This window comes from Tiliqua scincoides, chromosome 8 (genome assembly GCF_035046505.1).
Source record: "Tiliqua scincoides isolate rTilSci1 chromosome 8, rTilSci1.hap2, whole genome shotgun sequence".
NCBI classification, from domain to species: domain Eukaryota; kingdom Metazoa; phylum Chordata; class Lepidosauria; order Squamata; family Scincidae; genus Tiliqua; species Tiliqua scincoides.
Genome location: NC_089828.1, coordinates 47,410,042 through 47,422,682, shown reverse-complemented (window position 1 = coordinate 47,422,682; position 12,641 = coordinate 47,410,042). Strand labels below are relative to the sequence as shown.

The 12,641-nt window shown below is 49.5% G+C and overlaps 1 protein-coding gene across 3 annotated transcripts in view; it reads left to right on the top strand.

Moving 5' to 3' along the window:
• Positions 1 to 695: 695 nt before the first annotated feature.
• The window catches only part of DPH1 (diphthamide biosynthesis 1), a 44,805-nt gene continuing 32,859 nt past the window's right edge, over positions 696 to 12,641 (top strand). For 2 of the 3 annotated variants that reach the window (XM_066636190.1, XM_066636192.1), the window contains exons 1-3: positions 696 to 778; positions 7,069 to 7,221; positions 8,958 to 9,021. In XM_066636190.1, the coding sequence (XP_066492287.1) occupies positions 706 to 778; positions 7,069 to 7,221; positions 8,958 to 9,021 (290 nt within the window). In that variant the 5' untranslated portion in view covers positions 696 to 705. Of the gene's footprint in view, positions 1,005 to 7,068; positions 7,222 to 8,957; positions 9,022 to 12,641 lie in introns of all 3 variants that reach the window. The other variant, XM_066636191.1, reaches the window with a different exon arrangement.

Below are 12,641 nucleotides of genomic sequence, written 5' to 3'. Positions count from 1 at the left end.
TTCTTTCTTTCTTTCTTTCTTTCTTTCTTTCTTTCTTTCTTTCTTTCTTTCTTTCTTTCTTTCTAGTTAGAAATAACACTATGGCTGCATTTGCTGACACTGTATCACTGATACCACCCACCTAGTTATTTTGAAAGTGGTTATAATTTATAATTATAATTTATTAAAACGTGCCCTTGGAATCAAAATACATAAGACCACCATTTGCTGTTTTCATCAGGAAACTTTGGGGAAAAAAAGTAACCAAAAATAACACACCCCTATCAATAACTTTTCACTGTGCAGTTGCTGGGGGGGGGGGGGAACACCAGTTGCAAAGCCATCCACACATATTTGGGAGTAAGCCCCATTGAATATAGTGGGACTTGGTTCTGAGTAGACCTGCATAGGAATGGGCTCTCAGGCTGCAATCCTATCCACACTTTCCTGGGAGTAAGTCCCACTGACTGCAGTGGGAGTTACTTCTGAGTAGACTTCTCTTCTGACAGATTTTGTTCCAGGCACTGGAGACACGTGTTGGCTGCTCTTCCTCGCCTCCACTCAGCCCGGGAGAGCTGTCAGGTTGCCCAGAGGGAGAGAGAGAGAGCTGGCTGCACCAGGAGCCAGGTCCGCTCGATGCGCTCGGTCGGCCACCCGATCCTGCTCCTGCCTGGCTCGTCGCTCGATTGGAGCTGCCTTTTTGGGCTCCACGTGGGTTCTGCAGCAATGGAGTCTCCGGAGGCGGATGCAGCCACAGTAGTTGCAGCGGCAGCGGGTGGCGGCCGCGCTCCCGCCGCAGGTGATCTGGGAAGGGAGCAGCTCCGCATCTGATGCGCTGTTGGGGTTCCGCTTGTACATTTTGGTTGCTGTGCGTGGCTCCCTTGCTCCGATCCCCTCCCTTGGAAGGGGGCCTGTGGAACTCCTTGCCACAAGACGTGGTGATGGCGTCTGGCCTGGATGCCTTTAAAGGGCAATTGGACAGGTTTATGGAGGAAACGTCCATCTCAGGTTACAAGCCGTGATGGGTATGTGCATGTATGCCTGTGGAACTCCTTGCCACAGGACTTGGTGATGGCATCTGTCCTGGATGCCTTTAAAGGGGGATTGGACAGGTTTCTAGAGGAAAACTCCGTCCCAGGTTACAAGCCGTGATGGGTTTGTGCTTGTATGTCTGTGGAACTCCTTGCCACAGAATGTGGAGATGATACTTGGCCTGGATGCCTTTAAAGGGGGATTGGACAGATTACTCGAGGAAAAGTCCATCACAGGTTACAAGCTGGGATGGGTATGTGCAACCTGGTTTTTGAAGTAGGCTATCCCTGAATGCCAGATGCAAGGGAGGGCACCAGGATGCCAGTCTCTTGTGGTGTTGTGTGCTCCCTGGTGGGACATTGTGAGATACAGGAAGCTGGACTAGATGGGCCTTTGGCCTGATCCAGTGTGACTCTTATGTGGCCATTTATTTCCCTCCCATCTCCTACTAGTGCTTAATGTCACAAAGGAGAAGTGCCCCGGCATAAGCCAGCCAGGAAGCCATCACTCCATGGGCTTTTAAGTTATAGAGCAGTGGTTTCCAAACTTTTTAGCACCAGGGCTCCACTTTTTAAAACAACACTCTTTCAGGACCCACCTAGGTTTAACAGACTTTAAAAGAAAGAAATAATATTTTATATATTTGTTTGTTTGTTTGTAGTAATAACCAGAAAAAAGACCCTCAAACTTTATCTCTCTATATGTACACATGCTTGCAAACTGCAGGAGCTGAACTCTTTGCAGGTTGATTAGCAACTACAGCATCTGAATTTTCAGTAGCTTCAGGACTTGAGGCAGTTATCTGATCTTTCCATAACCCTTTGGTGACCCACCAGTGGGTCCTGACCCACTGTTTGGAAACCACTGCGGTATGGTTAGCTCCTGGAAAACCTAATAGATACCGAATTAATGGTTACTGAGTCATTGAGCCTGTGGGGAAAATGGGATTAGGTTCCAGGTGACCTTCTTCACCATACGCTCTATGAACAAAATAGATGCCTATACTTCCAGGGACACAACCTTCACTAGGCCTGTGTTTCATAGCATAGTTTCAGATGCTTCTGGCAGCTCCCATCCTTGAGGAGGCATGGCTTGGGCTTTTCCCAGATGACAAGGATTGACCCTGCCGTGGAGATCGTCCCAGAGAACAGAGAGATTTGAACTTCCCAGTGAATTCCCCTTCTTGGTGGTCTCCATGGCAGGATCAGGAACAAGTGAAAAGTTCATGCTGGAGCTCTAACTGCTGAGCCAAGCTTCCTACCACTGTTTGTCATGTAGCATTGCTGGTCTCACTGCCACGCCATGGTGGTCTGGGGATCCCATGAGTGCCACAGGATACCATCTCAACTACCGAAGGTGGTATGAATTCCACTGGTTAAGAAACACTGATCTAAAGAGTTCAGCTGAATGCCGAGTGATAAACCCAAAAACCAGGTAAGGAGGAAATGCCTTCCTCTGTTGCTTCTGTTCAGGAATTCATCACAGACAAGAATCAAGAACCAAGATAAAGTCTCCACAAAGGAAAGACAGTGAGTATCTCTAGCACAGACAGACAAAACTGTCCTGTGCAATCCTATGGGATTGAATCACTGCTCTAGGCCAGTGACTCCCAAACTTTTTAGCCCCAGGACCCACTTTTTAAAAATAACACTCTATTGGGACCCTCCTAGGTTTACCAGACCTTAAAAAAAAAGACATCTAGAAAGAAATAATATTGTATTTATTTATAAGTAATAATAACCAGAAAAAGACCCTTAAACGTTTATCTCCCTATATTTAGACATGCTTGCAAACTGCAGGAGCTGAGCTCTTTCCAGGGTAATTAGCAGATACAATATCTGATTTTTCCATGATCCTTTGGCAACCCACCAAAAATCAGACCATGACCCACCAGTGGGTCCCAACCCACAGTTTGGGAACCACTGCTCTAGGCTAAAGCCAGGATCTTATGCCTACTGTGGGGGGCTGGATCCCAAAACCACCAACTCTCACGGCCTGTAGCTGTGGTCCACCTGTGAACATGCACTGAAACTAAGGAAGATCCCCCATTCTTTGTTGCTCTTTAATCTCCCTGCAAAAGGCCTTATAGGAATAGCTACTAAATAATTCTGTCTGTAATTCCTTGTCCCTATGACAAGAACTACCAACAGCAAATTTTCCCATGAGGTTCAGCCTTTCCAGTGATCAGCCTACTAAAATCTCCAGCTCTCACAAATTAAGTAAGGGAGATTGCTCCTTTGTGCAACAAGTGCACAGGCCTCCTCAGGTCAAGGACTTGGGACCCCACAGGGGAGAAAAAACCCATCTGCAGAAAAGTTTCATGTTGGGGTCATAGGTTAGTGGAAAAGCACCTGTTTTGGGTGCAGAAAGCTCCTGGTTCAAACCCCAGGATTTCAGGCAGGGCTAGAAAAGATCCCTGTTTGGGACTTTGGAGAGGTGCCTCCAGTCAGTGCTGAAGATGATACTGACTTGGTATAAGGTAGCTTTCTATTTTCATAGTGAAAGGAAGAGACTAAAGAACAGGCTTGACAAAAACTCACTGAGATTATATTTCAGTGCTCAGGTGTGACTTTTCCATGCTTGGTTACCTGGGGGAGAATCTGACTTGCCTCAGGCAACTAGGTGAGTGCCATTCTGAAGTCTGTCGCCTGTCTGAAGCCTAGTGGACACCATGTTAAGATATATGATGCAGCCCTGGGGCCGAAAAGTATGGAGACCCTTGGCTTAGGGCAAGAATCTAGGTTTAATGTATAAATGGTTAGATCAGTGGTTCCCAATTATTACAGCAGTTGGGAACAGTGTCACTGGCAGACATCCCCTCTTGGCTGTTTCTTCTCTCTGTGAGGTGTCCTTGGTCCGCTCTTCATCCCTGCTTTGGGATGTTCACGCTCTGCCATTACACCTGACACTGTTTGCTTTGGTTTTGGAGTTGGCATTGATCCCACATTCTTGAGGTGGGTTCTTTATACTTCTGCCACATGACTGCCTATGGGGGGGATTATGCAACTTTTAAAATGGCTTCTTTCCACTTGATATTGGGGTGCTAGATCTTATACTGCTAGGGAAGCAGCTGCAAAATCAGGTTGATTGGAAGAGGGAGAGTCTGCTTTCAGGTGTCAGGTCTAACCTCAGTGTATTTAGTTTACAGAGGGGCTAACTGTAGTCTTAAGAAACCACTCAGGGTGCCTGCTGGATGGGCTAGGGCAGGGGTCTTCAAACTCCAGCCTACAGGCCACACCTGGCCCTCGACACCATGTTAAGATATATCAGGGGTCTTCAAACCCCGGCCCTGGGGCCAGATGCGGCCCGTGAAGAGCCTCTATCCAGCCCGCGGCCAGCCTCTTGTCCCCTGAAAGCCCCTGGCTCGCTTTGCCGAACATGACTAGAACTATGCTCTGTTTACATCTGGAGGGTGTTCTAAGGGCCAGAGAGGTTGAATGAATGAGCCCATTCATTCATTTATTCACACATCTAAGTTCCATCTCTAATTTATTTATATAAATTTTATATATAATTTTTTTTCCAGCCCTCCAAACCATGATGCGGCCCCCTGGCCAAAATGTTTGGAGACCCCTGAGATATATGATGCAGCCCTGGGGCCGAAAAGTATAAAGACCCCTGGCTTAGGGCAAGAATCTAGGTTTAACCTATAAATGGTTAGATCAGTAGTTCCCAACTTTACAGCTGGTGGTTCCCCTGACCTACTGGGCCATTGGCTGCAGTTCCCCATTAGGACTACAGTCCTGTGCATTGTAAAGGGTGGTGGGATTTTTGTGAGGATTCCAAGGCTCCTCTGGCTGGTTTCACTTGCTCCCTGGGAAGCCACCACTCACAGTTTGGGATCCACTGAGCTATGCTGTCTCATCCATAATGGCAATCAGTACTGTTTGGTTTCTCTTTTGAAAGGGGGCTTTGTGGCTGCTGAGGGATTTTAGAGGATTATCAACCACGCTATTGTGTTTTTAATCAATGAGTATTGTTAATCAATGAGTCCTTTTAAGAACACTTCATTGACTTTAAAAACCATACACTACTTTGGATGTCATGGAACTGAATAAAAACAACTGAAAGGTTGTAGAGGTATAAAATTTCAAGAATGTCAGATACTGATTTTAAGGACTTTCCTACATCAGATCCCCTGTGGCTTTGGCAGAATGCTTTTTTTCTTCTTTTGCTGTATTTTGTGCTTTTGCTTGAGAAAAAACCTCATGGGGTTGGCCCCTCATACTCCTACTATCCAGATGGGAAACAGGGCCAAGTGGAGATAGGGGGAAGAGAGGCCTGTGATGTGACTTGCCCAAGGCTGTGCAGTGAGTCTGAGGCAGAGGTGGAACTTCAGCCCAGGGGTCCCAAAGCAAAGGCCTACAGCACCCATTGCCTGCTAGCCTCTCTGGAGTGTGGCATCTGTTGTTCTCCTTGCTCTGGTCCCGACAGCTTGCTGGGAGGGGCTTGCTTGCTTTCCTCATCGAGTGGGCAAAGCCGCAAGTGAGTCAGTTTTGCTTGCTGCTTGACCTCTTCCTACGGCAGTCAGTGGGGCACAGTCATTCAGAAACGTGAGTGGAGCCCCCAGCCCAAATTTCCCCTCTCACACACCCTTCCCTCAGCATTACTCTTCGCCGCAAGTTCTGTCCCCTGGTAACACTTGTGCTTTGCTGATTCACAGATTGGTGTTCGTGCTAAAGAGAAGGGAGGGGGAATCGCTAGAATAGAAATCTGCCCTTTCAGTCTCCTGGCATTCTGCTGAAGTGTTGATGCCCACCTGGCCTTTTTTGGAACACCCCCTGTAAGAGGGCGCCAAACACCCAATCTGAAAAGTGATTCAGTCCCCCTGGTTATAGCCTCCCATCAGTGTCATATCCCATCTGTCCAAGAACATGAACATGGGATGCTCCCCTACTGGCTGGGGATCCTTCTAGCCACTATTTCTAAGAGTGAACTGAGGGCCGTGGGAATCCCAAGGAAGCCCCCTTGCTGTGGAAGGAAGGCAGTGATGGAGGTTTCTCATAAGGACATAAGAGCACTGCTGGATCAAACCAAAGGCCTGTCTAGTGCAGCTTCCTGTATCTCACAGTGGCCCACCAATTGCCTTGGGGAGCGCACAAAAGACCTGCATCCTGTTGCCACTTCCTTGCTTCTGGTACTCCGAGACAGCCTACTTCTAAAACCAGGAAGTTGCATATACCCGTTATGGCTTGTAAGCTGTACAGACTTTTCTTCCATAAATCTGTCCAATACCCTTTTAAAGGCATCTAGGCCAGGTGCTATCATCACATCCTGTGGCAAGGAGTTCCACAGATTAATGACTCATTGGGTAAAGAAATATTTCCTTTTGTCTGTTCTGACTCTCCCGACACTCAATTTTTGTGGGTGCCCTCTGGTTCTGGTGTGGTGTGTGAGGGAAAAGAATATTCCTCTGTGCAGTCTATCCCATGTGTAATTTTGTATGTCTCAATCATGTCCCCATCCCTGTCCCCCCCGGCTCCTGTTTTCTAGATGGACTCCTTGTTTTCTCCTTGACTGGCTTCTCTTAATTCTAGCTCCTTGGCCCTTATCCTCACTCCCCCAACCCCACCCCAAAGTTTGTTTTGGCTCAATAATGGTGTTATTCTTTCCCATCCCATTTTATGTCTTTTTTCCCCTGTTACTTACCAGAGGTGGCAGGGGGACATTGTGTGGGGTGTTGAATTTTATTCTACCTTACCCCCCCCCTCACCTTCCACCTCTTGCTTACTCATTCCAACCCTCAGTCCTTGGGGGAAGAATGGAGGGGTTCCCATCTGCCATTTCAGAACTGGATTTGAGCAGAGTGCAGCGGCAGAAAAGTTAGTTCTGGAACTCTGAGACCCGAGTTCAAGACATGCCTTTGCCACAGACTTGTCATGCTCCCCCTGCCATATCTTTGTCTCGGTTTTGCGTCTTGTGTCTACAGGATGGGAATAATGGTGGCTTACCTTGCAGCACCACTGTGAAAGTAACTGTGACTGTGAAGATATGGTTTCCAGTGGGACTTGATCCACAGCACTGCCCTCACCTTGTTTACTGCTTCCTCTTTTCTAGCTCGCCGGGCCGCACGTCGAGTGGCTCACCAGATCCCCCAAGAGATCCTGTCGAACCCGGAGCTTCAGCTAGCTGTGAAAGCCCTCCCACACAACTATAACTTTGAGATCTATAAGACTGTGTGGCGGATCCAGCAGGCCCAGGCAAAACGGGGTGAGCGTCTTGAGTGCGGTGACCAGAGGGCTGCCCCTGTGCTGGAGGGCACTTCTTTCCCCCTTCCTTGATTGGACCAAAAGTTCCAGTTTGGGGCCATCAGGGCTGTGTGAATGCAAGAGGAGCAGCTGTCGCTGAATGTGCCATGTGACCACTGCAGAAGTGAAATGCATTACTGCAGATATTGGCACAAAAGGAAACAGTCCTTGTTGGGAAGATGGAGCGGGGCAAGCCTACTGTGTAATCCCCCCCCCCTTGTCTCTGAGGCTGTCTGTTCTGGTGGGGAAGTCCCATCTCTAAGGGAAACAGGGTGAATATGTGTGCGGTGCCCCAGGTGCCTTGCGCTGCCACTGGTGACTGGTGCCATCCGTGCCAAGATGGGCTGGCTGCAAAGCAGTTGCCTGAGCAAGCTGTACGTCTGCCCGATGAGCAGTCTCTTCGTCAGGACGATAATCACATTGGACAGGACTAGGGAGAGGCAGAGTCCTGTGAACTTGTCAGCCAGAGAAGGACCTGGGATCTCTGCCAGGGCTTCCAGTGCATGGGGGAGCTGGGGAAAGAGAAAGGAAGGTTAGCAAGGTCCAAGAGCAGGGTGGAACGCTCTCTGCGTGAGCCCTTCTGCCTCTTAAGATCAGCTAGCTGTTCCCCTGCTCACTTTCTGCACACACTCAGAAGGAAGGATGGAAAGCTGCAGGAGGAACCGGCCTCTTTTGGCTGGGACCTGAGACTCGGGGCTGAGCAGCATGCACACGCATCCCTCTAAAGCTTGAGGTGGTCTCCAGAAACAATTGGAAAATGGCCATAACATGAGTGATTCTTGGAGACTGGTCTGCTGTGGCTACTTCTATTGTGCTGCCTGGTGTAATGTGGGTTCTGTTGCTGAGTCTGGTTTTGTAGAAAGGTGTGTGTGCGTGTGCATGTGTGTGTGTAAAATGATCAGGTCTGCCCCATCCACTTGCTGTTGCCTTTACAATTTCCTGGATTCAGTGGAGGAGAGGAGAATGGCAGGCTAGGAGCTTTGCACTCCTCTACACTTCCTCTTTTGTTCTGTTCTCCTCTTCCTTTTTTAAACATGGGGGCCAGAGGGAGGAGTGGTGGAAGAAGTTGTACTTCTGTTGTACTGCCCAATAAGGGGGGGGGGGAGGATGTTTGGCACCAGCATAAGGTTGGCAGAGGCCTCAGGCACTGGGAGGTCTTGTGCTGGCCCTGATGAGGGTGGTTGGATTTCATTAGTTTAATTATTGTAATTGCCTTGATCTTTCTGGGGAGGTGATCTGTTATCCATGGATAATGTAACCTCCCGCTTAACTCCTCTGTCTGATGATAACTGCAGGAACCAAAGGGTGTTAAGATTTTATCAAAGTGCCTTAACTCTGCTGTTCTTGATGTGGAAAGAGCCACGTGCTTCTGTCAGCCCCACAAGTGCATTGAGCTCCCAGCTCAGTGAGTTAAGTCTTAAAAAGGAGACATGCTGGGGCTGTAGCCTGCATGATGGACATCTAATCCCAGTCATGTGCTGGGGCAGGCTGTCGTGAATTGGCAGAAAAAAGTTGTGTAAACTGACTATGTTCAAAAGCACACTCCTTATTCCAGAGTGAACCATAATGTAGAAAAAGGGTTCTGGAGATTAAATATCTGGCTCAAAGAGGGTGTCTTGGGACCCCAGGATATACCAGATTCATGACCAATGGGACTGTGTCCTTCTCCTGATGTGGGTCTCTCTCCCTCTCTCTCAGTGGCGCTGCAGATGCCTGAAGGTCTCCTCATGTTCGCTTGCACTCTTGTTGACATCATTGAGAGGTGAGTACATGCGGGAAGGGGAGATGGAGCGTGGTGTTGGGTGAATGTTTCCAGGTGTGACTGTGAGGTGTGGGTCTGAGTAGAGAGCCACTTAGTCAGGCTGCAAAGGTGTCATGGGTAGACACTGGGATTCGCATGTTTCCTGCAAGTGCAATGGCTCCTCCATTCACAGCAGCTGAGGGCATCCTTGACTTTTTGCAGCTGTTCAGAGGCCCAGTGCCTTCAGGTGACTGCCAGCTTCAGGCTCTGAAATCAGAGTGAGGCCCTCTTGGGCAGGGATGCTGCTCTCTGGAGAGGTGCACAGGCAGCAGGGCAGAACCATGCTTCCCTCCTGGGGAGTCTGCCAGGCCAAAAGAGTCCTGCGTGCTTGTTCACGGCCTCTGCCCTGAGCAGCCGATAAGACAATAGGAACCCAAAAGGATTGCTTTGTATTTGGTCTGAGAACATGCCCTTTTGGGCTCATGGATGCTTGGTCCACCACCTGTCGGTGGTGCGCTTACATGGACATTCAGTTGATTTTGCCTGCCTTGCTTTGCTTTTGTGAACTGCCTTTTGGGGCTTCTTGTGGGGCATGTGGAAGGGTAGAAACGTGTACTAAATGACTGCATGTAAATGTTAACATGTGCTGGCATGAACCTGTGGACTGACAGGTGTGGGTTGCCGGTGGACGAGAGTGGTGGTGGGAGGGCATAACTGAAACATTGTCCTTGCTGTGTCTGTTCTGTGTGTGTGTCATCTTGAGGCATTTCCGGTTCCCAGGTTCAAACAGTGCGTTGTTTGATGCTTTGAGGAGGAACCTCCCCCATCCATACCTGATCCCAAGGCTTGGGCCTTCTGCCTGTACAGTGGGGGGAAAAGGTCCTCCTTTGGGGCATTCCTTCACTGCTGCTGTCCCCTCCCCCACTTATGCACACCTTGAGGTTTTACATAGCCCCCCCCCCAGCTTTCTGCCTGCTCCTGTTCCTTTAAGAGAGGCAGTCAGCCTCCCTCCCAGCATGAGGCTGCTTTCATGTCTCAGACTTCAAAGGCAGCTGATTATGGCGATCCTTTTATCCGAATGAAACCTGAAGCATGACTTCCTTTAGTGGCAGCAGCTGGTTCTGATCCTCCCTGGCCTCTTTTGAGATGGCAGTGCTGGGAGGTGAGAAGGAGGAGGAGGAAGCCTTTCGGTTGGCCCTGGCACAGCCCTGGCACAGCCAATTTCCGCCATGTTCCAGAAATGGCGGTTTCAGTGTTGCCATCCCCATCCTTGACTCTCCAGAAACAAATAAATGAAGTTTCCCTATTCCAAGTTGAGTCACTGGCGGACTACCTAGGATTGCGTTTCTGCTCAATAAATGGTGATTAGCCTTGAGGGCTACATGGAACCTCCATGTTCAGGGATGGTTTACCACCCCATCCCAGGTGCTGGGGTCAATCAGGAAGTCCACTGCATCCATTCCCTGCATTTACTGCCTCCCCTCTGCCTGGCTCCTTCGTTGCCCTGAATGGGGAAGTTGTTAACAAAGCGCTGCCTTCCAGCTCTCTCCCATCAGAGTGAATGATCTGCTTGTCATTTGACATTTGATGGGCAAGAGCGGGTGAGCCTGCAAACTGAGCTGTGCAGAGTTCGCTGCTCCGTGAAGGACCCCTGATGCTTGCTGAATGTGGCTGATGAAATGCTGGACTGAGGGAACCTCTTGGGTTTGATTCAGGAAGGCTCCTTTTGTGTGTGAATGTAAAAAAATTCAGTTTCCCTTCCGCCTCCTTTTATCTGCCGGAGAAGCTATAGCTTAGTGGTTGGGCACCTGCTCTGTATGCAGAAGGTTCCTGGTTCAATCTCCAACACTTCTGCTGGGAAAACCCCTTTCTGCCTGAAACCCTGAACAGCTCTTGCCAGCCAGAGCACACAACGCAGGGGTCGGAGTCTGAGTTGGTGTAAAGCAGCTTGGCGCAGAGCTGGGGAGCTCCTTTGCAGCCTCTCCAGAAGTGTCTATGGTGACTGTATGTCTTGCTTGACTTCCAGCGCCACTTACTCCTGGTGGAGACTTCTGTCACATCCCTTAGTACATTAAGGTTCAGTCCTTGTGCTAATAGTTCTGGTGGCATTTGGCACTTTCTGGCTGTCATAAAACGTGACACTCCGGAGCCTGCAGCATGCTGCCATCACGAGCAGCTGGCTTTTCATGCCAATGGATGATGGATACCTGCTGACCCCAGTGAGTATGCACAGGGGGTGGGTGAGGAGAGAGAAGAACAGGGAAGTGATGGGGCAGGGAGGAGGGCAGATTGGGACTGGAATAAGGACAATTTTGATGGTGGTGTTGCACACCAAAACCTCACCCCCTTCTCAGCCTTAATTTGCCTTCCCAAGTTCATGCCAACTTATGCCAGCAGTAGAGTTGACACAGGTCCAAGCAGACCTGGCAGGCCACATGGGCTTACCCCGGGACAAGGAAACCAATGTTCCCTTATTCAGAGGAGGCCACTGGAGGCTGAAACTCCCCTGTAGCTGCTGCATCCCCACATGTGGAGTTGTGGTGGATTAGACTCCAAATTTCAGCCAACTCTGGAAGAGCCAGGAAAAAGGCTTGAAATCTTTAGGAGAATTTAAAAAAATGTATTGTATTTTTCAACCTTAATCTTTATGTGTAAACTCAAATGGAACTTGTATTTAGGTAGAAAAAGTCTGTTGGTGCTTATACAGAAAGACTAGGGCAGGTTAGGACCAGCCCAAGACCACCTCCCCACCATGCCTGGTGGGTCAAATTCCCTCTGCCCTTTTATGGTGCCTCACTGTGACAAACGCCTTCCTTTTAACTGATGGCACAATTGCTGTTGTCTCTGCTGCACCTCCTTCTCTTGCTCGCTGCTTCCTTCAAAAAAGGAAGAAGGGATTAGGGCAGAGGAAGTGTGGATGAGACACTCTAGCCTGCCGCTCTCCTCTCTTCCACACTTCCTCTTCTGCTCTGTTGCCCTCTTCTTGGAATTCAGGGAGCAGGTGGCAGAGACCTGGCACTGGTGGGCGTCCCCCTGCAAATCCACTGCCTGAGACGATCAGCTCTGTTAGCGTCATTGACAGGCCAGCCGCATGGCAGGTTTGCATGTGTTCTGAGCCCCAAACTTATAACCACATGTGCTTTTTATAGCAACAGCAAACACTGCAAGTATGTTTTCATTTTGCATGCACTTCTTCATTAAGCAACACCAAGACAGCCATATTCCCCCCCCTCCCATATTTAGGCATTTTTTGCTCTCCTGCATCTCTGGGCATGGCTCCGGTTCCGGGTGCCTCTAGATCCCACCCTGTGGGGTGCGGATGAGGGACGGCAAGCTGCTGTGGCCCCAGCTTCAGCAGCTGTTGCGTTCCTCTGAAGCAGCGGTACGGCTGGGGGGGGGCCGAGCTCACTTGCTGCTTGGTGTCCTGCGGCTTGCGTGGTAATTACCATGCAGAGAACATCCTGGTGAGGCGCTGCTGGGATCCTGGGGCTGTGCTCTAAACTGCGTGTTCCCCCCCCCCTTTTCCATCATTTCTCCTGTTCTCTCACGTTGCTCCCCGGTTTAATATTAAACGCTTTTCCAGAGATGACTCTGAATTGGCCAGACTCTACTTAGGCCAGAATTGGGGTGGGAGATCATGG